The sequence below is a fragment of the Trypanosoma cruzi genome, genomic scaffold (assembly GCF_000209065.1).
Source record: "Trypanosoma cruzi strain CL Brener 1047053516643 genomic scaffold, whole genome shotgun sequence".
Lineage (NCBI taxonomy): Eukaryota > Euglenozoa > Kinetoplastea > Trypanosomatida > Trypanosomatidae > Trypanosoma > Trypanosoma cruzi.
Window position 1 is genome coordinate 19,992 of NW_001849323.1, and position 19,503 is coordinate 39,494.

Consider the following 19,503-nt stretch of genomic DNA (forward strand, 5'->3'; position numbering starts at 1 on the left):
TTCCTTCTTTTTTTTTTTTTTTTCCCTTTTTTTGGGTTTGTTTTCATTTTTTTTTTGCCCTTTATTTTTTTGTTTGGTTGGTTGGGGTTTTTTTTTTTTTTTTTTTTTTTTTTTTTTTTTTTTTTTTTTTGGGGGGGGGGGGGGTTTGTTTGTTGGCTTTTCCGTTGACTAAACCGAATACCTCCTTTCCCCCCTCCCCTCCTTTCACGTCGATATTATAATTATAATTATTATTATTATTATACCCCACGTGTATGTTTAAATATATATTTATTTATATTTATATATATATATATATATATGTGTGTGTGTGTGTGTATGTCTGCTGCCTTCTTGACGAGCTTCTCTTCATGTTCGGTTTACCACGTCCTATTGATACGTAAGGAAGGGGTAGACGGAAAGAAATATGCGTCAAGCAACTCTCAAACAATCACGCCGGTGAAAAGTTTTGTTACGTAGTGAACATGTGGCAATTTATATTTATATTTAAATATAAATATATGAACTCATTAGGACGAGTATTTCTGTCCTCCGTTTTTTTTTTCTTTCGTTGTTGTTTATATATAAATATATATAATGTACGGAGAGAGGTGAGGACGAAAGGAGCATGCACACGCGTATGCATGCATTTATGTCATCATAACTGTTTTTAGTCTCACTACTGTCATTAGTAAATATAATAACGTTTTGTAATGAATAAAATGGGCTTGTTTTTGTACATTTGCCTGTCTGTTTGTCTATCTTTCTGTGTATGTGTGGAAGTGATCTGATGTCTTGGCTTATATTTAAATATTTGTATATTTATATTTATACCCATGTAGTGGAGGGTTTCAGTCTCATGATGACCGCACTGTGGGAGGCAACATGTGCATTGGCGGTGCGAATATATGCGCTGGAAGGAGGACAGAAATAAACAAAATGAAGGAAAAAGATATTGAGAAAAATTGAAATAGAAGATATATATATATATATATATATATATATATAGATATTTATACCAAAGGAAGTTTGTATCTTTTAGGCCCGTTTGGCACACGTTGTTGCTTGTATCATCAGGGGGATTGCAAGAGGTGGGCGGGAAGGTGGTCAAACATGAATTAGAGGCGGCTGTTGTGTGCTCTCTCTCTTTCTCTCATTCCCTTTTTGCATGATGTGAATACTGATGCCGGTCTTCTTCCTCCTCTCTCTCTCTGTTTTCACCCCCCTTTTCTGCGTGGCACCCGCTGTTGCTTTTGTTGTCTCCTCCTTGTGAGGGTACCGGAAGCTGCTGCAAAAGGGGGAGAAACACATGAGTCTACTACCTTTGCTCCCACAGCAGCAGCGGACAACAACGCGGTATGAACCGCTGGCTGCACAGAAAACAAGTGTTGCATTCCGCCCAAAATTGCCCGGCATCGCCGGTAGTGATAAGACGTTGTCGCGTGACTTTTCTTTGCTCTGCGGTAAGTATGCACCATTGCACCGTGCTGCGCTCATGGGGTTGACAGCAGGATCTGAAGGAAGGGCAACGTGTCAGCAAAGGTCGATGGCGTCGCTTCAGCGTGCGTTACATTGGCTCATGTATCAAGAAAAACAGGAGCGTGCTCTCATTGTGTCGACCTCACTTGCAATGTCACCTGTACAGTACTACGGCGATGAGAAAGTTGAGGGCTCTTGGCCCCCTTGGAGGTTTACGCGAGATCCACCTATCATCACCACTGAGGAGGAGTTGGTGACCACGGTGAAAAAGTCTTTCACGGGGGTTTTTCAACGCATTCACAGTGAAAACGCGTCGCTGAAGCGTCTAGAAGAGGAGGAATCTGCCTGTCGTGAGCGTGACATAGTTGAGCCATGGTCCTTTCTTTGGAGAAAGGTGGGGATCTTTCAGGAGCTACTGCAAGGGAAGGTGATGATCTGGAAGGAATTCTTGCAGCGGCTGGAGGTGTGGCGTCAGTTGACTGAGGTCATTCGAGAAGAGAAGCTTGCCAGATTATCTTTCCTTAGCGAATATGTATCTTGCAGAGCCCCTTTACCATGTAAGCATCTTCTTTGGGATTTGGAAGTCCTTGAGGAGTCGGCGGTACCTTTGGAGCCGGAGGTGAACCTTTTGTGTCTCTTTGTATCCATCGTGGTTGGGGAAAATGCCTCTCTACAGGACTCCTTGCTTGTCGAGCGGGAGGAGGAGTTGTCTGTCTGTCATCGGAAACATAGACTGTGTGTTTCAGCGTTTGCTGGAATTCAACAAATTAGAAGGAATGAGGCGGAACGTTTTGAAACGCTCATGGAATATCATGCGTTTTGCGTGAAGCTGGCGAAAGGGAAAAATGCATACACCATCCTCCAGAAGCCTCATCGTCCACAAGTGAAGACCACAAGAGAGAAATCCCTTGAAATGAGGCGTCAATACCTGCGTCGTATGGTAGATTTGAAGGGGTCTCTTATTTTTCCATACTTTACATATCTAACTATTGTAAAGAACGTTGGTGTGGAGAGAGGCACGCGGGCAGAAATTACGAAGCATGAATTTGTGGAGTTTTGTTTCCTCATGTATACATATGAAGGTCTTTGTCGACATGCTGTTGCTGCAGAGGAGGAACTGCTTATGCAGAAGGTGGTGATGGATGTGGAGGCTCATGAACGGCAGATTATTTGTCGAACTGAAACCGAGGCATTGGAAAAAGATATTCAACCGGATGAGTTTTTGTGTCGTTCTCGCACACTGATGCAAGCCCAGTTGGCGGATCGTGAGCGAGAACTTCAAAGCACACGGCTGCGAGTGACCATTCAACTTTTGGTGGAATATGAGCGGTATCATCGAGGGGGGATCATGCTGTTTGAGAAGAAGTTGCGAACAATGAATCGTTTGATGTTTTTTGCCATTTTCTGCAGAGATGGGGAGAAGTACGTGGTGCGGCGATGGATGCTCCAGCATGAGGTGCGGTTGTTGGTAGAGGAAGAAGAACAAATGCGACTGCGTATTGTGAATGAAGAGGCGGCATGTATCTTCACTCCCGCTACCGCACACACTTGGCTGGTCGAGTACGGTGACACAATGTACGGGAAAGTCCAGAAGAAAAAGCTTCAAGACGCGAGCTGTCGTCTCATGGAGGAACAGCAGCAGGCGCGGGAAGTTGTAGTCTCACAGTGCCTGTGGGAACGTCGGGTTCTTTTTCAGGAGGCGCTGTGTGTCCCTTTATGTTCCACGAAGTCGGGAACAAATACGCCGGCCTGCTGTGGCTGCCGTGAAAGAGTGAAGGGTGAGTTGGACATTCGAAAAGTCATGGTTTCGGACCTCTCGGAGTTTCTTCCAGGCGACGTCATTCTCACTCTATTTGGTTTTTCCGCACTGTAGTCTCTTGTTCTCTGTTGTAAACCATCATTACTTGGATTCGGATATGTACGCATGCATTTTGTTGTTGTTGTTGTTGCTATTATTCTTCTCTTTTTTCCATCGTATTTGTATTTTGCTGCCATTTATGGAGGTGTGGCCTCTGCATTTACATCGTTGATGACACAATCATCTACCCACAAGTAAATATGTATGGTAGTACCGGCGCTTATTGGCATTTCATAGCCCCTTCCTTCTTTTTTTTTTTTTTTTGTTTTCTTTGGCTTTTAGAGGGAGGGGGACGTGACAACATGGATTCCCTGCCTGGTCGTGTGTCATCCTCCCCGCCGCCGTTGTACTCCGTGTTGGGCGTGCCGGTGAACGTTAGTCAGGCAGAATTGACTCGACAGTTCAAGAGGTTATCACTGAAGTTGCACCCGGACCGTGTGGCGTACCGAAAGGATACGGAAACGACGAATGAGGCCCAGGTGCAGCAGCGCTATCAGCGCATCACTGAGGCGTACATGGTTCTTTCCGACCCGGAGCGTCGTGCGGCGTATGACACGAGGCATAGTGTGAATTTCTCCTCAAGGGTGACTGCCCTCCGAGAGGCGTTGGAGCGGAATGAGGCTTTTGTAGCGCCTGTGGCAAAACGTCACTGCTCCGAGAGTGCCAGTGGCGCGGAGGGCAGGGGAATGTCGGAATCATCCTCTCGTAATAAGAATAAGAGTGATGGCGATACGGACAATAGTGGGGAGGACGAGGACGAGGAATATATTCCGGAATGAGTTTTCTTTTTGTTTACTGTTTGCTTGTTGCATCTGAAAGTTGTTACTGAATGACCGTGACGATTTATTTATTTATTACATTTCCCTTTACTGAGGCCTGGTTTTTCTCCATCAGTTTTTTTTTTTTTTTGGTTTGTTTGTTTGTTTGTTTGTCTTGTATCCTTCGCTCTTTTCCCTGCATGCAGTGTGTTTCCAAGTGAGAAGCAAACTCACTTAACTACCGACATTCTTGCAATTCGCATACACGAACACACGCTGCAGCCGCGATCAGGGCAGTGGCGTCCATGTTTTTAACCCGCATAAAGCACATTGGGCAGCCTTTTACGTTCCTGTCATTCACACTGAATGAGTTTGTCGGCAGAAACAAGGTGGAGCCGTGTGCGACGCTTAGCGTCAGCCGTTCCTCCACAAGTAAACCATGGGAACTAAGCATCCATCAACGAAAGAAACTGATCTACCTTGACCCGCTGCCGAAGGAGGCCTTGTATGGGTCGGTGGTGGCCAAACAATTCCTTACCAAGGACGCCCTCCCTTACGTCAACTCCGTACTCATTGCGTCTGTGAACGGCGTTCCTGCCGACTCCGCTAGAAATGTGCGGCGTGAGTTGGGTCGATGCGACACGGCGGTGTTTCATCTCGTCCTTCGTTGCAAGAAGTATCACCCGGCAGAAAAGGAACAGCAGGAGGGAACCGCCGAGGCTTTGGAGGCCACAGAGACGGAACCACCCCAGCATGGTACGAATGTGCGCGTTGCGGTTCCTCCTGCCGCTGTCAGACGTGTGGGTCGGCCAAGGAAAAATTATGCGGAGGCAAAGATACCCATGGGCAATCAAAAATTAAACGCACAGCAAACAAAGACTGTACCCAGCCCGAAACGATCTCCCGAACAAACCAAACCTCCCACTCCACCAGAATCTATAAAGATGATGCCCAAGAGCGTCCACGCTAATGCTGACGCTACCGCCCCTCATAATGCTGCTTCTACTGGAGTCCGTGCGGAAAGGACCTCAAGGGGAGCGGTGTCCAAAGCAAAAGGTCTTGTGAAGGGTATCAGCATTCATATATGAAGGAAGTAGTGTGAAATACCGCTTATAGGAAGACAGCGATGTAATGCTGTATTTTTGTTGTTTTTTTGATACCGATTCTTTTGTTTTTTGTTTGATAAAGTGGTGGATTTTGTTTTCTTTTGCTCTTACAGGGATTAAATGCTTATCTTTTTATCTTCTGGAGGGGCAGTGAGCGTGGGGAGGAAATAGGCAATCCTGAGCAGGCATTAGAGTACCACTGTGTGCATGTTTTGCCAGTATCCTTGCCTCGCCACAGTCAATATTAGTGATGCATTGTTTCTTTCTTATGTGTATTGTATCCCTCTTGAGGCCTCTCACAAATTTAAGAGTTTCCTAGGCTGGGGGGGTTAGGGGGTTGTTGCTCCTTTCGCGCGTTGTTGTGTCTTTGCCAAAAACACGGTGGATGCCAGTGAGTGGCAAAGGGGGAGTGAAGGCATTACGTAAATCTCCGTCGCAGGCGTGCCGGTGCACCTCCTTTTTTTTTTCTTTCAATTCCTTCTTTCTGTCGACCTTCTCTTTTTGTATATATATATATATATATTGGGCTTATGAGCTACCAACAGCCATTGGATTCACAACTATTTGGAGGGGACATTAAAGTTATCAAGGAAGGATTTTTGCATTTTATAAGTAAATACGGTCATCCTTCCTCCATGACGTATCTTGCGGTGGTCACAGACCTTGACGGCACACTTTTGAACGAGCATCACAGCATCTCCGAGTACACGGCGGAGACGCTGCGGCTGCTGAAAAGTAAAGGCATTGCGATTATTTTTGCCACCGGTCGTGCCTATTTCGATGTGTTTCATACCGTCGAAAAGTGCGACTTGCATGGTGGCTACCTTATTACCAGCAACGGAGCGAGGGTGTTTGATCCGCAGCGACGTGCAATTGTCACGCATGATGTGGATCCCGATGTCGTTTCGGAACTTATCAACATTAAACTTGACGATGAAAACCAAGACGCGGAAGATTCATTATTCACAACCAACTTCTATCGACACGAGGAGTGGCTGACAAATCGGGGCTCGGAGAGGATGCTTGCAGCGTACGCGGGCTCCGGTTTCCGCTACAAGGAAATGGATCTCAACACGTGTCCACATGATGGGGTACATGCTGTTTTCTTTTCTGGAAAACACGAAGTGCTACTACGTGTGGAGAAGGTTCTGGAGTCACGCTTCCAAGGCAAAGTGGAACACAGCATGTCACATCCCCTTGTTCTCGACACAGTGCGGTGGGGCGTCAACAAGGGTAATGCCATGTGCGAGGTGGCCCAGCTGCTGGGCATTAGCGCACAAGAAATAATAGCCTTTGGCGATGGAATGAATGACCTCAAGATGCTGCAAATGGCTGGGAAGGGTTGTGTGATGGGGAATGCGCAATCCCGGCTGAAAGAAGCATTGCCGCACCTTGAAGTAATAGGATGTAACACGGAAGACGGTGTTGCACGAAAGCTGCGTGCCGTCTTTGATCTTCCTAATTAAAAACCGAGGTTTGGGCTTTGGTCATATGGTTTTAAAAAAAAAAGGGGTGGGAGTGGGAGAGTGGAGGGGGGTTGCTGCTCTATATTTATTTATTTCGTGGCGTATACGCTACTGGCCCTTGTTGTTGTTGTTGTTTTTGGTACACACACGATGTCCGTAGGTGTGAGATGTCTTGCCGTAACTCATTGTTATTTTTTTTTTTTCTTTTTCGTTTTCTTTTGTGTTCTGTCGTTTGTTTGACTAACGTGTGCGGAACGAAAGCAAAATTGAGCGTTAGAGGGAAAAAGAAGTAAAAACAAAAAAAGTGGCAAAAAAATTGAAGGGAAGAAAAGCGGTGTTTTGTTGCGTAAGCGACACGGAAAGAAAGAAAGAAAGAGGGAGGGCCGAAGTTATTGCACCGAGCAGCCGGGGAATACAACCGGAGAATTTAAAAAGGGGAACCCGCGTTGAAGGAATAGGCTTGTCTGTCTGTCTGTGTGAAGCAAAGAGGGGAAATTTGGAGGAGGAAAAGGAGAAAAGGAAAAAAAAAAAAAAAGCGGCGGGAATTTGCACGGAAACCGGAAAAACGAAGGCAAAAAGAACAGAGATGTCGAGGGGCAAGTCTCCTCTTTCTGGATCGTCGAAGAGCATGTGGCTCGTTCGCAAGCCTTCTGGTGGAGAGGTATGGACATATGCACACAACCCATACGATGACTCATTCCAAAACAACGACACAAACTCGCAGAGGCTTCTTAATCCATGTCGACACTACGCTGAAGGCTGCTGTAACCGTGGGAGCGCATGTCGTTTCCATCACGATGCCCGGCACAACATCATTGTTACCCCGCACAGTACGCCAAAGCAACGTGCCATTACCCCTCTGATAGGAATGCCGTGTTTCTTTGGGACAAATGTTGCGGCAGGTCCAATGTCTCCCATAAAGTCCTTGGGTACAGCACAGGGGCGTCATTCTCATGCTTCCTCGGCTATGGACTCTTTTGCCAGCACGGTACCAACGGAGACGTCAACACGGCAGCATTCATTGGGTAGCCTCACGGAAAGTAAAAGTCGGCTCTTTGGAGGTGCGTCGCAATATTCCTGCTCCAAGATGGGCATTCTACCAATGGACGCAAATAACAGTGACAGCCCTATGGTGTCACCGGTCTATCAGGGCGATGTCCTTTTACGCACGGACTTTCTCCCCGCTACTTCCCAACAACTATCGCAGCAGCAATGATGCATTCTTTCTTTTTTTTTTTTTTTTTCCAATTTATTTATGTGTGTTTGTTTGTTTCTGACTGAGATGCTTTTCTTGTGACACAAGAAGAGGCAAAGGAAAAGAAAGAAGAAAAAAAAAAAAATAAATAAGTGGTGGTGGGGAAAAAAAAAAAAAAAAAAAAGAGAGATAACAATCACGAACGAAAAGAAGTCACATGCCGCTAGGGGTGGGAAAAAAGCGGGAAAAAAGGGATTACATGAGTAAAAATAAAATAAATATAAAAAAGAAGTAAAAAAGTACATTACATTATATACATTATATGCACATGTATACATACACATATGCATATTAGAGGGGGGAAACCTTTTGGAGGAGGCAGAGGGAAGAAATGAGAGAATAAAGGAGAAGAATAATAATTAAAAAAAAAAAAAAGAGAAAAGAAAACGATCGAAACGGGGGGGGGGGGGGAAGGAGAGGGGAGTTGTGTGTGTCTTTTTATCTCTTTGTGTGTGTGTGTTTTGCGGCGCCAGCAGCAGAAGGAGGAAGATGCTTTATTCTTTTCCTTTGGCTTTTCCTTCCGTCCCCACCCACCCCTATTTCCCTTTATTCATTCGTGATTCGCAGGCTATGAGCATTGTTTTATTCGTTGCGTCTTGCCGTTGCGTTTCACCTTCCTTTTTTTGTTTGTTTGTTTGTTTGTTTGTTTGTCTTCCCTCTTTTTTTATTTAGTTGTTTTGGCCGCCGATCCATAAACACTTCCCTCCCTTTTGTTTTGTTTTGTTTTGTTTTTGTTTTCTCTCCTTGTGATTTGTTGGTTTTTTTTTTTTTTTTTTTTTTTTTTTTTTTTTTTTGGGAAGGAGGGAATCGTTCAATTTAATTTTTTTGTTTTTTTTTAAATCCCCCCCGCCCGCCCACCTCCCAAATTTGTCTGTTTATTTTTATTTTTATTTTGTCTGGCGCACGGCTCCGTCCACCCGCCAGACCAGTACGGGGCACCCACGAATAACAGACCCCTAACCAACCAACCAACCCCAAATTGTTTTTTACTTCCATTTTTATTTTGACTTTTATTTTTATTATTTTTTTTTTCCTTTTTTTTTTTTGGTTGTTTTTTTCGTTTTCGTTTTTGTTTCCAAACCATCCTTCCCTTCCCCTCTCCCCCTCCGCCTGCCTGTCTGCCTCTTCGCTCAATCCCAATGGTGCCGCGGTACGTGTGCGTGTGAACCACCTTCATGCACGACTCATCACACACTCACTCAGGCAGGCGGCTCATTAAAAAAAAAAAAAAAAAGAAGAGAGAGTGGGAGGGAGAGGGAGGCAGAAAGATGGAGAAAACGAAAACCGGAAAAAAACACTAACCGCGCCAAGATAAATAATAATAATAATAATAAATCAGGGTCTGGCTACATACGCATACACGCTGTATTTCCTCTGTGTGTTTGTTTCTAGTTGTTTGGCTGTCCCTTCTTTTTTTTATAGGGGGTTTTTCTCTATGTGGTGTGGGTATACGTTTGATTGCATCATGCAGACGGGGAATTGGCTGGGCGAGTGACAAGGAGGGACGTCGTTTCAATGGCACACACGCCTTGTCTCATTATTTTGTTAATTTTTTTTGCTTTTTGTTCTTTTTCTTTTTCCTTTTTTTTTTTTTTTAGGAATTGCGTCAAGGGGCTGCGTGGAGACCAAAGACGGGAGAAGACGTGACGCAGGCCGGCAACCGTGAGAGGTTTTATATCTGCTGCGTGGCACTGCAGCGGGGCGGGTCTTCAGTTTGCTCAATCACGTTTGCGATGCCCGCAGGCGAACCCCAAATGAGTGTGGTAAAAAACTGCCTTCAAAAGGAGATGGTGATGGTGTTGGATGGAGCAGAAAATGACAAGACGGCAGGTGACAAGTTCCAGATGGTTGAGATGGACGGCAAGAAACCATGTGATACTCACACTGCGGCCACTCGTATTATTCCGCTAGCCCAACCGCTGCCTGAGTTTCAACTACAGTTTGACAGCAACAAGGCTGGTTTGGATTCGGCGGATGCGAACAAGACGACAGCTATCATCCAAGAGGCATCGAAAGGTTCCAATTATTACATAAACGAGCGGCGAAAGGCTGAGATCCGGCAGAAACACGTGCTGCAGTTGCGTCAGAATTCAGCGCAATTCGCACAATACATGAGTGGAGAAAAGAATGCAGCATGCAGAAAGCAGTGGGAGAGGAAAGTTAGTCAAATTGAACAAGAACTGGAGGCAGGACGTCATTTCCGCAACTATGTGCACGTGGACATGGACATGTTCTATGCCGCAGTGGAGATGAAGAAGAATCCCTCACTTGTGGACGTCCCGTTGGGCGTGGGGACCTTTGATATGCTCTCCACAACCAACTATGTGGCACGGCGCTACGGCGTGCGCTCCGGGATGCCCGGGTACATTGGCGTGAAACTGTGCCCGTCACTCGTTATTGTGCCAACAGACTTAGATGCCTACCATGCAGAGGCCGCCGTGGTACGTGGCATTGCGGCCGCGTACGACCCAAACTTCACCAGCGTGGGTCTTGACGAACTGACAATGGAGGTGACAGCGTACCTGCAGCAGCACCCCGGCATGACCGCGGGGGATGTTGCGTCCGAGTTCCGTGCACGCGTGTTTGCGGAGACGCAATTGACGGCCAGTGCTGGCATTGGCCCGACGGCGACACTCGCCAAGATTGCGAGTAACTACGAGAAGCCGAACGGCCAGCACGAGCTCCGTCTGCGGACGCGGCAGGATGTCATGGAGTTCATGAAGGATCTTCCCGTGCGCACAGTGCCTGGGATTGGCCGCTCCACAGAAAGCATCCTTCACGGCCTTGGTATCAACCTTCTTGGGGAGATATACGATCGGCGTGTTGAGCTGTGCTACATCCTGACAGAGAAGACATTTTGCTTTCTTTTAGGCTCTTCTATGGGCGTGGTGCGCTGGATGGACGCCGACACGAATGATGGAAGTGAGCGAACGACGGAGGCTGAACGGAAGTCTATCGGTATGGAACGCACATTTAGAAACCTCTCAAGTCGCCTGGAGTTGCAGCAGATTGCACATTCAGCCCTGCAGACGGCGCATCGTCGACTTGAGGAAAATGAATTGTTTTGTAGACAAATCGTCCTGAAGACCAAGCGGGCGAGCTTTCAAGTGCATCAGTACTCCAAAAATTTGCCACAACACTCGGATGATTTAGAGACTCTCCGTCGTGGAGTTGACGAGCTTTTGCTTCGTATTGCGGACCAATACGCGTTCTTGCGACTGGTGGGTGTGCGGCTGGCGGATATCATCACAAAGTCTGAGTACGAGGCTCTGCAGCGGGGTGGCATGCAGCGTACTCTGTTGCAGTACTGCAGTCGTAGCTATTCCAATTCTCGCACGGCAAGTTGTGGGGCCAAAAACCCAATAAAAGAAGAAGTGAAGTGTAAGGATGAGAATAATGGTGTCGAGGTGTTGTGTTGCTCAGCGAATAGGGATGCAATGTACGATGAGGAGGGTGACGATGATGTGGTGTGTGTGAGTCCACCGGTGAAGTTGAGGCGGTCTGAAGGTAACAGTAGTGGTGGTGACGACATCATCGTGATTGATTGAATGTGTGAGGCTCAGCTGTATTCGCTCTCGCGTATATTTGTTACGGATACCCTTTCCGTTACCAGAGCAAATTTTTTTTTGTTTTGTGGGGTGACGAGTGCGAATTGCACCCCGGCTGTGTTTCTCTATTTTCTCTTGACGTTGTGTATTTGTCAGATTCTCATCATTAGTGTTGTCTGCCTGTTTTGTTGTTTTGTCGTTGTTGTTTTTCTTTGAAGAGTTGCCAAGGGACTGTGTGAGTGCCTGCCGTCGCTGCTGCAGCCAGTGCGATGAAGTACGTGTGTACTCACGGCTCCGCAGGTACATCTCAAAGCGGTGTGGCGGTGTCGACAAGAAAAACGAAGCCACCAACATGCTCCTCCACCATTCTTACGCTTCAACGTAAAAACGCAGCCCTCACCAATGACCTTGAGGAGTGTCTTGGCATTTTTCGTGATGCACGTGCGTTTGCTGACGAATTGGAGAAGAAGGTGGCTGCCGTTCCAGAATTTTTGTTCTCCATGCAGCAGCACATGCAAAGCCTTATGCTGCTACAGCATGGTGTTTTTTTAGGGAACGCGACCGTGCTTTTCCAACTGTGGCACAGAGACCGTGAAGCGTTGCTCGATGCACTTGAACGGCAGGCAAATGATGCCTATGAGAGCTACCAGTGCAAAAAACGGATGCTTGTTGAGCAGCATGAGGCTGAGCTGGAGGAGGCTCATGGTGAGTGGCAACGCGCTCTGGAATCCACGCAGAAGGAAATGGTGGAGTTAAAAAGACGGCTTAAGTTGGCGGAGGTGGACGAGGGGTTGAAGGTGAAACAAATGCTTCTAAAGAAGGCGGCTGCCGTCATTGAAAGAAAATGCTGCGGTGGATGCAATAAAGAGACGCAGACGAGTCACAGCGTCACGACGGCGGCGTGTCAGACGGCGGATGTCTACCGCCGTTCTGCAGCTGTTCAAACAACAGAAGAAGAACTGCCGTGGCATCAAGAGCCAAGGCGACCCAAAGAGGAAGCAGAAGAAAAGGAACCGGTGCCACTTGTGGTTCCTCCAGTGGCATTTCCTGCAGAGGCTCCATTGAAGAGCCCCGCACCACGCGAAGAGCAGCGAAAAGAAAGGCAACGCGGTGCGATGGAGCTCGACGCGCTTCGTCTGGAGTTGCGGAATGTTCAAATGGACTATGCACATGAGAGGGAAGCAGCAATAACAGCACGCTCAAATTGTACTTTTTTAGAGGAAACCTTACAATCGCAGTTGCAAGAAATTACATTTCTTCGAGATGCATTAGATCACATTGAGGCATTTGTCTTTTTCCCACCAACGAAATATTCATCTTCTGGCGGCGTCACAGCTTTGGAGCGGCTTGCCTTGATGGGAAATGAGGGTCTGAATAGCTCCCCGCAGGTCCTTCCGCCGGTGGTTGATACGCCACCTTATGGGGAGTCGGTGTTCAAAAACAAACAAGTAGCGTAACGTCTATTCGAAGGAAGTCGCGCTGCCGCATAACAGGTCGCACCTCCACGTCACGAATCTAGAATGAGAAAAATTGCACGCGTGTCTTTGTGTGTGTGTAGGTGATGACGCTCAGACGCCTGTTGATGCAACAGTGCTGGCATCCTTCTTCTGCCGCGGGTGATACCCGTCACCTGTAAAGAAGTGAGGTGAGTATGGCGACAAGCCGCCGAAGAAAACAAAACGAAGGGAGGTATCCTTAGTAGTGCCGTAAGCAAGCCCAGTACGCGAGGGCGGGGGGGTTGTGTGCGCACCAGGAGAGGAGGGTGAATCATCATCATCATCATGCTAAAAGTTTGACTGCATATGATGACTAACGGTTTTCCTTTTTTTTTTTTTTTTTGCTTTTCCCTGCAGCTCTTTTGCTTGTTTATTTATTTCTTTTGGCTTTGTTGTTTTTTCCTTTTTTTTAACCCATAAAAACGGCAAGAGCCCCCGTTGTTGTTGTTTTTCTCTTCTCACGGAGGGGTGGAGGGAAAAGGCAATTGGTGCGCGTGACGGCGATGCAGCGCTGCTGGGCGAGAGTTTCCCCGGCAGTATTCCATCGGCGCATACGGGGCAAAAAACGGGCTGTTGATGAGGTATCGAGCAAGCTGACACTCGATGCAACCAAAGCGGGGCTCTCTGGTGTAAACAAGGCACGCGTAAACAAAGTCATTGAAGGTTGTTCCAAAGGGTCAGCCTTTTACCTCAATGAGGAGCGACTGGAGGCGCAACGGAAGAAGCGTCATATGGAACTCCTATCGAAATCTGAAGTGTACCGCCATCTCTCCACCGCCGACAAGCAGGCATTGAAGGACAAGGTAGAAATGTGCGAGGTGGAACTGGAGGCAGGACGTCATTTCCGCAACTATGTGCACGTGGACATGGACATGTTCTATGCCGCAGTGGAGATGAAGAAGAATCCCTCACTTGTGGACGTCCCGTTGGGCGTGGGGACCTTTGATATGCTCTCCACAACCAACTATGTGGCACGGCGCTACGGCGTGCGCTCCGGGATGCCCGGGTACATTGGCGTGAAACTGTGCCCGTCACTCGTTATTGTGCCAACAGACTTTGATGCCTACCATGCAGAGGCCGCCGTGGTACGTGGCATTGCGGCCGCGTACGACCCAAACTTCACCAGCGTGGGTCTTGACGAACTGACAATGGAGGTGACAGCGTACCTGCAGCAGCACCCCGGCATGACCGCGGGGGATGTTGCGTCCGAGTTCCGTGCACGCGTGTTTGCGGAGACGCAATTGACGGCCAGTGCTGGCATTGGCCCGACGGCGACACTCGCCAAGATTGCGAGTAACTACGAGAAGCCGAACGGCCAGCACGAGCTCCGTCTGCGGACGCGGCAGGATGTCATGGAGTTCATGAAGGATCTTCCCGTGCGCACAGTGCCTGGGATCGGGCCTGTGCAGGACGCAATTCTCCGCGTACTTGGCATTCGGACATGTGGATGTATGCTGAGAAAAAAGGGACTGTTGTGTTTCTTGTTTCCGGAGAAGACCTTTCGCTTCTATCTTTCGGCAGGACTTGGCGTGGTACGGAGCAACGCGGACCTTATGCGAAGCGATGGGACACAAAAAAAGATGGGACATGAAATCACATTTAAGCGTCGTTTGAAGAGCGAGGCGGAGTTGAAGCAAATTGTGCTGGAAGTTCTTGTGGCTGTGCATAACACCTTGCTGCTCCGGCGTGTGGCAGCGCAACGTGTCACACTGCTCATGAAGCGACGTACGTTTGAAAATCATCAGTTTAGTCTGACGTTAGGGGAGGCGACAAACGATTTTGCCGCTCTCCGGGAAGCGACGCGGAAACTTCTCCAGCCCCATCTCACCTCTTTTGACAAGTTTCGCCTGGTGGGTGTGCGACTGGGAAAACTGCAATCAACCTCATGTAAAAAACTTATATCCGGAGTGGAGGAAAGGAAGGGGCGTCCACCTGCACGCATCACTGCTTCTGTCCTTTCGGTTGAAAGGCGTCCAAAGACAGCCTCACATACGCGCGTGCTGAACGCACCATCTGGCAACATGAATCGTGTTTTTTTCTCTATTTAGGCATGTTCTTTGTAAACACCGAGGAAAACCCTTTTTTTTTTCTCTCTCTGTGTTTGGGACGTCGTTAGTGTGCACCGTGCACACCCGCCCTTCCCCCACATATACACACACAAAATTAAGCCATGCATTTTATTGCCGGCCGTGGAAACGCACGCGTTTTTTGTTGTTGTTGTTGTTTTTGTTTCTTTTTTTTTTTTTTTTTTTGTTTTTTTTTTTTTTTTTTCTGTTGGCCTTGCTTGGGAGGGAGGGAAATGACGCCTTTCTTTGAGGTCTTCTCCGGGGACTTTTTGCCTGCTCGTTCTGCGTGCTGCGTACTGTACAATTTGTATTCTTTATTATTATTATCATTATTATTAATTCCTTCTGTATGCTTCACTTTACGTTTTATTTTCCTTTTATTATTATTATTATTATTATTATTATTTTCTTTTAAGCATTTCTCTGGCTTGGCGCTTATCAATTTGCCTTCAGTTTTCGTTGTGGCTGCCGCTGGTGATGGTGATGATGACTTTTTCCTGAACTGGCTGCTGTTTTTTAATGTTTTTCTCCTTGTAGTCCTTTTACCACGGATTCTGGCGGATAAAGGATGTCGCGTGGCATCAGAAATTCCCTCTCGTTGTTGTTAAGAGATTGTGAGGGACGTGAGTGGGCCTTCAATGGGTTTAACCACGACGGAAATGCATACATATGCGTCTAAATGAGTTTTGCTCCTTAATTTTTTTTGTTTGCTTTTCCGTTTGTGTGTGTGTGTGTGTGTTTACTTCAGCCTCATGGCTTTTGTTTTTCTTCCAAGCGCGCACACTTTTTCTTTTCTTTTCTTTTTTCTTTTTTAGTTGGTTGTTTGGTTGCGGTTTGCCCTTCGTTGTTGGTGTCGTCTTTTTTTTTTTTTTCTATTGCTTGGCGAGGCCTTTCGGCTTTTGCCTGTAGAGGTATTTCTTTCTCTGGGATGCTTTTGGGGTCCTGTGCCCGTTATGCTCCGTCCATTGCGGCGGTGTCGGGCGGAAGTTGGAGACTTCTGTTGCCGTGCCGTCTGCTTCGAAGAAATGTGTCGCATTCATTTTTTCTCACTGGCACCAGATGTTTTTGTGTCGTGTGCCACACATTTCCGCGACTCCAACGGCTGAATGGTGATACGAATGCCGGGGCCGTCGCGGCGACGACAACGGCGACGACGATGACGAGGAGGAGGAGGGGGAGGAGGAAGAGGGCAGAGGGGGAGGTAGACGGGGAAGGGGTGGATATCGACATGGAACTCGAACCGGTAGATTTGGGGAAGTTGGCACTTCCCCTGCACTTGATGGAGACGATCCCACCTGACGTCATCGCCAACATTGTGGCAAAGGACAAGACAATTGTTTTCTCGCCCCATCGGAAGAAGCATGATGTGATGCGTCGAATCACGCGGATGAAATACCGGTACAGCGTCCAACCCCTGGGAAAGGTTTTTCACTTTTGCTTTTTTTCTCCAACCGGCACCACCAGCAACGGAGCGGTGCGGAAAATCACGCCAGAGGACTTTCAGAGGGTTAAAGATAAACTGCGGATGTTGACAAGATTCATCATCGTGGACAAGCGTTGGCCGCTGGAGGTGTCAGTGGAGGTCACTCCAATCATCGAGCGCGCACCCTCCGAGAATAACTCGCTGGTGGATGTGGCGAACATGTTGAGCCGCACTTTGGCGGATGAACTTCGCATTGGGGCGTGGTGCGGCATCTCCTCCACGCCGGTTCTTGCCAAAATGGCATGTGAAGCAAGTCGAAATCAACCTCCACTACGCCCAGCAGCTTTGGCTTCAGGAGGTATTTTGAGCTTAAAGCATTATGACCTCCCAACTCATGAGTCTTTAAAGGAATTTTTGGCGGATGTTCCCCTTAGTGACATTCCCGTTTTGGGAAAAGCACAAGTTGAACTGTTAAAGAGTGTCTACGGCATCAAAAAGTGTGGCGATATATCGGCGCAGGAGGATCGTATGGGTTTCAGTTTGGCTCCGGCGACTATGGATTTTTTCCTCTCCATTGCCTATGGTGCCATACGGCTAGAGAATGAGATAGGCATAACGCTTCGGCAGAAGGGAACGCGGTGCAAGGCCGCCCAAATCCGCCGGGAATCACAGTACGGCCGTATTGTATCCGAGGAACAATTCATTAATACCGTCTTGACGATTTTTGACTCCGTACACAAGGATCTTCTTCTTCACGACTTTGTAACCGGCCGTGTTTCCATCGACACACGGCGAACAGTTCCACGTGTCTTTTGGGTCACGGAGGAGTACGAAGAAATCACCCCCCGCACCAACAACCGCGAAATACTGCGAGAGACGACGCTGCGGCTTGCCAAGCGGTTTGCTCCGCGGCGCACGAAGGAATTTCTAGATGTCTACATTGTCTCCATCCATTTTAGCGAAATACGGACGTGGGATGAGGAATACGGGGGTGCATCCATCACCCACGGTAACATAAGAAGAAGGCGTCGCAGTGGGAAAAAATTTCCTTCCGGAGGTCCGGGGGAGAAAGATAAAGTAGGAATTAAAAACTCGTTGATGCAATGGAATGAGCCCATTATGCCTCGAGGCATCACAGTTGTGATGTAAGCGTCACTGCCTTTGCAACTGGAACGAATTCTCACCTGCCTCAGGCAAATAGTCACATTCATGACATGCTAGGGAAAATAAGCACAAGAAATAAAAGGTGCTTTTGTATAAGTTAAAAACCGGTATTTGGTTGTTTTTGTTGTTGTTGTTTTTTTCTTTTTTTATTGACCCAAAAGGATGTTGTTGTTCTTTTTGTGTTTTTTCTTCTTGTTGTTTGACCTGAAGTACGATGGGGATTTGTAACATTTTGTCTGTTGTTCTCACCGTTTTTATCTTTTCTGCAGTGGTGGTGGTGGTGGTGGTGGTGGTAAAGATCTCGCGTGTTGTTTCCCATGGAGAGGAAGGAAAAGAGGGGTAGGGTTTTCTCTCCTACTCCTCTCCGGCCAGCCACTTTTTTTTTCTTCTTCTTCTTCCTCCCTGCTTTCTTTCCTTCCTTCTCTCTCCATATATATATATATATATATGTGCTGCCATTGTTGCGGATGCCGTTTTGGTTCCTTAGCTCAGGTGGGTGGTGTTTTACCGCAGTAGTCAACATGTGGCGTCTTCAGTGTGCCCTGCAAGGCCTGCCGTCAAAGAAGCGTCTTTCTGCAGAGGATGGTACGAAAATGTGTGTCTCAACACATCCATACTGTGATCACGCTTCCCTTATACTCGACGCTGAGCAAAGCAACGAAATGAGCGGTGACATATGTCTTCTTTCAGCATCTCCCGAACTGGATGGAAAGCTTCTCGCATTACACATCGACGAGGCTCGGGTGGAGTTGCGGGAGGCGCGGCAACTCATTTCTAGCTCTTATTCATTTTATATGTATGAACAGGAGGCGCTGCTGCGTTTCTCCTTGGTGGGTGGTGTGCACTCCAATGATTTTATGGATACTGGCCCAAGAGAAAAAAATTCTGTGATTGATTTGCACGAGCGTTACTGGCATCATGTCAATTCAACAATGCTGCTTCCCGATGAAAGCAGTGAAATTTTGCTGCGACTGCGACGCCACAGCGAATTTGAGCCCACAGTGTCCGTTCTGTCAGGTGAAAGCGTGTATCGGCTCAATTTGGACTCGTTGGAAAAGGAAAATGCGTTCAACTTCGGTCGTACTGCGGCCAACGCCACGTGTATGGACTGCTGGGGACCTCAATCCCTCGTGGTCTGTTTCTCCTCCGGCGAAGTTTCTCTTATGGACTGGCGCGATCCAGGCGGTGTGCTACTCGTAAATACATATGCGCCCCAGCGGGCCTCCGCATGTCGGACTGCCCAAGGAAGATTTCGGGCAGCTCCTCCACGCGCTGGCATCCTGTCATGCTGTGCCCTGGAGGATAGCTTTCGTGTGGTTTGTGGCCTGGGGGACTCCTGTGGAACGGTTGTAGTGACAGACTTACGCAAGGCTTTGACGACATCTCTCCGGAGTAAAAAGCGTGGTAGAAGCTCACCAGCAGAGGACGCGTGGCAGGCGGTTATAGCCGGAAGCTTCTCCATTCCCACTTCTTACCCCATCAGCGACATGCGGCACTGCCGCTGTGATTTTGGAACGATAGGAATGGTGGACACGGGTGGCTCCAGTATCCTGACGTCTATTAACTCCCTGGAGGACGGATCGATGAATGCACGAAAGAAGCAGAGTGATACTTTGCGGGGAGTCATTTCCTCCTTCCCCGCCTCTTCTTCTGGCAGCAGCGACGGCGGCGGAATAATTCCCCATGCTCGATCTCTTCGCTGCGATGTGTCGTCGGACGGCTGTTTTCTTGTAAGCACACGAGTGACGCCAGGATACACTGCGCTTTTAACGCGTCAAGGGAAAAGAGCGGATATTCAGCTAAACAGGGTGGCGCACGAGAAGCTTCGCCAAGAACCCTTTGTCTCCGTGGCGGTTTTGGGTTCAACAGTTTGTGCGCAAACAAGCTCTGGGAACGCCTTGTGCG

At 47.8% G+C, this 19,503-nt stretch overlaps 10 protein-coding genes across 10 annotated transcripts, besides 32 other annotated features; all 10 read left to right on the forward strand.

Moving 5' to 3' along the window:
- Positions 1-19,503: a sequence feature (heterozygous, non-Esmeraldo-like haplotype).
- Positions 5-130: a microsatellite.
- Positions 214-243: a microsatellite.
- Positions 263-302: a microsatellite.
- Positions 472-502: a sequence feature (AT_rich).
- Positions 557-578: a sequence feature (AT_rich).
- Positions 780-812: a sequence feature (AT_rich).
- Positions 957-997: a microsatellite.
- Positions 1,289-3,331, forward strand: Tc00.1047053510131.10 (hypothetical protein, conserved; the record flags this gene model as incomplete). Its single annotated transcript, XM_804536.1, has 1 exon — positions 1,289-3,331. The coding sequence occupies one exon, from the start codon at positions 1,289-1,291 to the stop codon at positions 3,329-3,331; it is 2,043 nt and encodes a 680-aa protein (XP_809629.1).
- On the forward strand, positions 3,517-4,095 carry Tc00.1047053510131.20 (hypothetical protein, conserved; the record flags this gene model as incomplete). The annotated part of the gene is made up of 1 exon (XM_804537.1): positions 3,517-4,095. One exon carries the CDS (start codon positions 3,517-3,519, stop codon positions 4,093-4,095), a length of 579 nt encoding a protein of 192 aa, XP_809630.1.
- Positions 4,210-4,248: a microsatellite.
- Positions 4,380-5,162, forward strand: Tc00.1047053510131.30 (hypothetical protein, conserved; the record flags this gene model as incomplete). Its single annotated transcript, XM_804538.1, has 1 exon — positions 4,380-5,162. One exon carries the CDS (start codon positions 4,380-4,382, stop codon positions 5,160-5,162), a length of 783 nt encoding a protein of 260 aa, XP_809631.1.
- Positions 5,711-6,646, forward strand: Tc00.1047053510131.40 (haloacid dehalogenase-like hydrolase, putative; the record flags this gene model as incomplete). Its single annotated transcript, XM_804539.1, has 1 exon — positions 5,711-6,646. The coding sequence occupies one exon, from the start codon at positions 5,711-5,713 to the stop codon at positions 6,644-6,646; it is 936 nt and encodes a 311-aa protein (XP_809632.1).
- Tc00.1047053510131.44 (hypothetical protein, conserved) lies at positions 7,233-7,862 on the forward strand (the record flags this gene model as incomplete). The annotated part of the gene is made up of 1 exon (XM_804545.1): positions 7,233-7,862. The coding sequence occupies one exon, from the start codon at positions 7,233-7,235 to the stop codon at positions 7,860-7,862; it is 630 nt and encodes a 209-aa protein (XP_809638.1).
- Positions 7,947-7,993: a sequence feature (A-rich).
- Positions 8,006-8,025: a microsatellite.
- Positions 8,106-8,129: a sequence feature (AT_rich).
- Positions 8,153-8,193: a microsatellite.
- Positions 8,222-8,288: a sequence feature (A-rich).
- Positions 8,520-8,552: a microsatellite.
- Positions 8,610-8,695: a sequence feature (T-rich).
- Positions 8,715-8,742: a sequence feature (AT_rich).
- Positions 8,776-8,795: a microsatellite.
- Positions 8,885-8,976: a sequence feature (T-rich).
- Positions 9,119-9,184: a sequence feature (GA-rich).
- Positions 9,216-9,235: a microsatellite.
- Positions 9,451-9,497: a microsatellite.
- On the forward strand, positions 9,635-11,449 carry Tc00.1047053510131.50 (DNA polymerase kappa, putative; the record flags this gene model as incomplete). The annotated part of the gene is made up of 1 exon (XM_804540.1): positions 9,635-11,449. One exon carries the CDS (start codon positions 9,635-9,637, stop codon positions 11,447-11,449), a length of 1,815 nt encoding a protein of 604 aa, XP_809633.1.
- On the forward strand, positions 11,719-12,906 carry Tc00.1047053510131.60 (uncharacterized protein; the record flags this gene model as incomplete). The annotated part of the gene is made up of 1 exon (XM_804541.1): positions 11,719-12,906. One exon carries the CDS (start codon positions 11,719-11,721, stop codon positions 12,904-12,906), a length of 1,188 nt encoding a protein of 395 aa, XP_809634.1.
- Positions 13,266-13,356: a sequence feature (T-rich).
- On the forward strand, positions 13,449-14,993 carry Tc00.1047053510131.70 (DNA polymerase kappa, putative; the record flags this gene model as incomplete). The annotated part of the gene is made up of 1 exon (XM_804542.1): positions 13,449-14,993. One exon carries the CDS (start codon positions 13,449-13,451, stop codon positions 14,991-14,993), a length of 1,545 nt encoding a protein of 514 aa, XP_809635.1.
- Positions 15,150-15,216: a microsatellite.
- Positions 15,326-15,349: a microsatellite.
- Positions 15,389-15,417: a microsatellite.
- Positions 15,797-15,824: a microsatellite.
- On the forward strand, positions 15,940-17,583 carry Tc00.1047053510131.90 (hypothetical protein, conserved; the record flags this gene model as incomplete). The annotated part of the gene is made up of 1 exon (XM_804543.1): positions 15,940-17,583. The coding sequence occupies one exon, from the start codon at positions 15,940-15,942 to the stop codon at positions 17,581-17,583; it is 1,644 nt and encodes a 547-aa protein (XP_809636.1).
- Positions 16,145-16,174: a microsatellite.
- Positions 16,173-16,213: a microsatellite.
- Positions 17,867-17,892: a microsatellite.
- On the forward strand, positions 17,916-19,503 carry Tc00.1047053510131.99 (hypothetical protein, conserved; the record flags this gene model as incomplete). The annotated part of the gene is made up of 1 exon (XM_804544.1): positions 17,916-19,503. A coding segment is annotated over one exon (1,588 nt), but the record flags the coding sequence as incomplete, so codon positions are not given.
- Positions 17,975-18,025: a sequence feature (CT-rich).
- Positions 18,028-18,047: a microsatellite.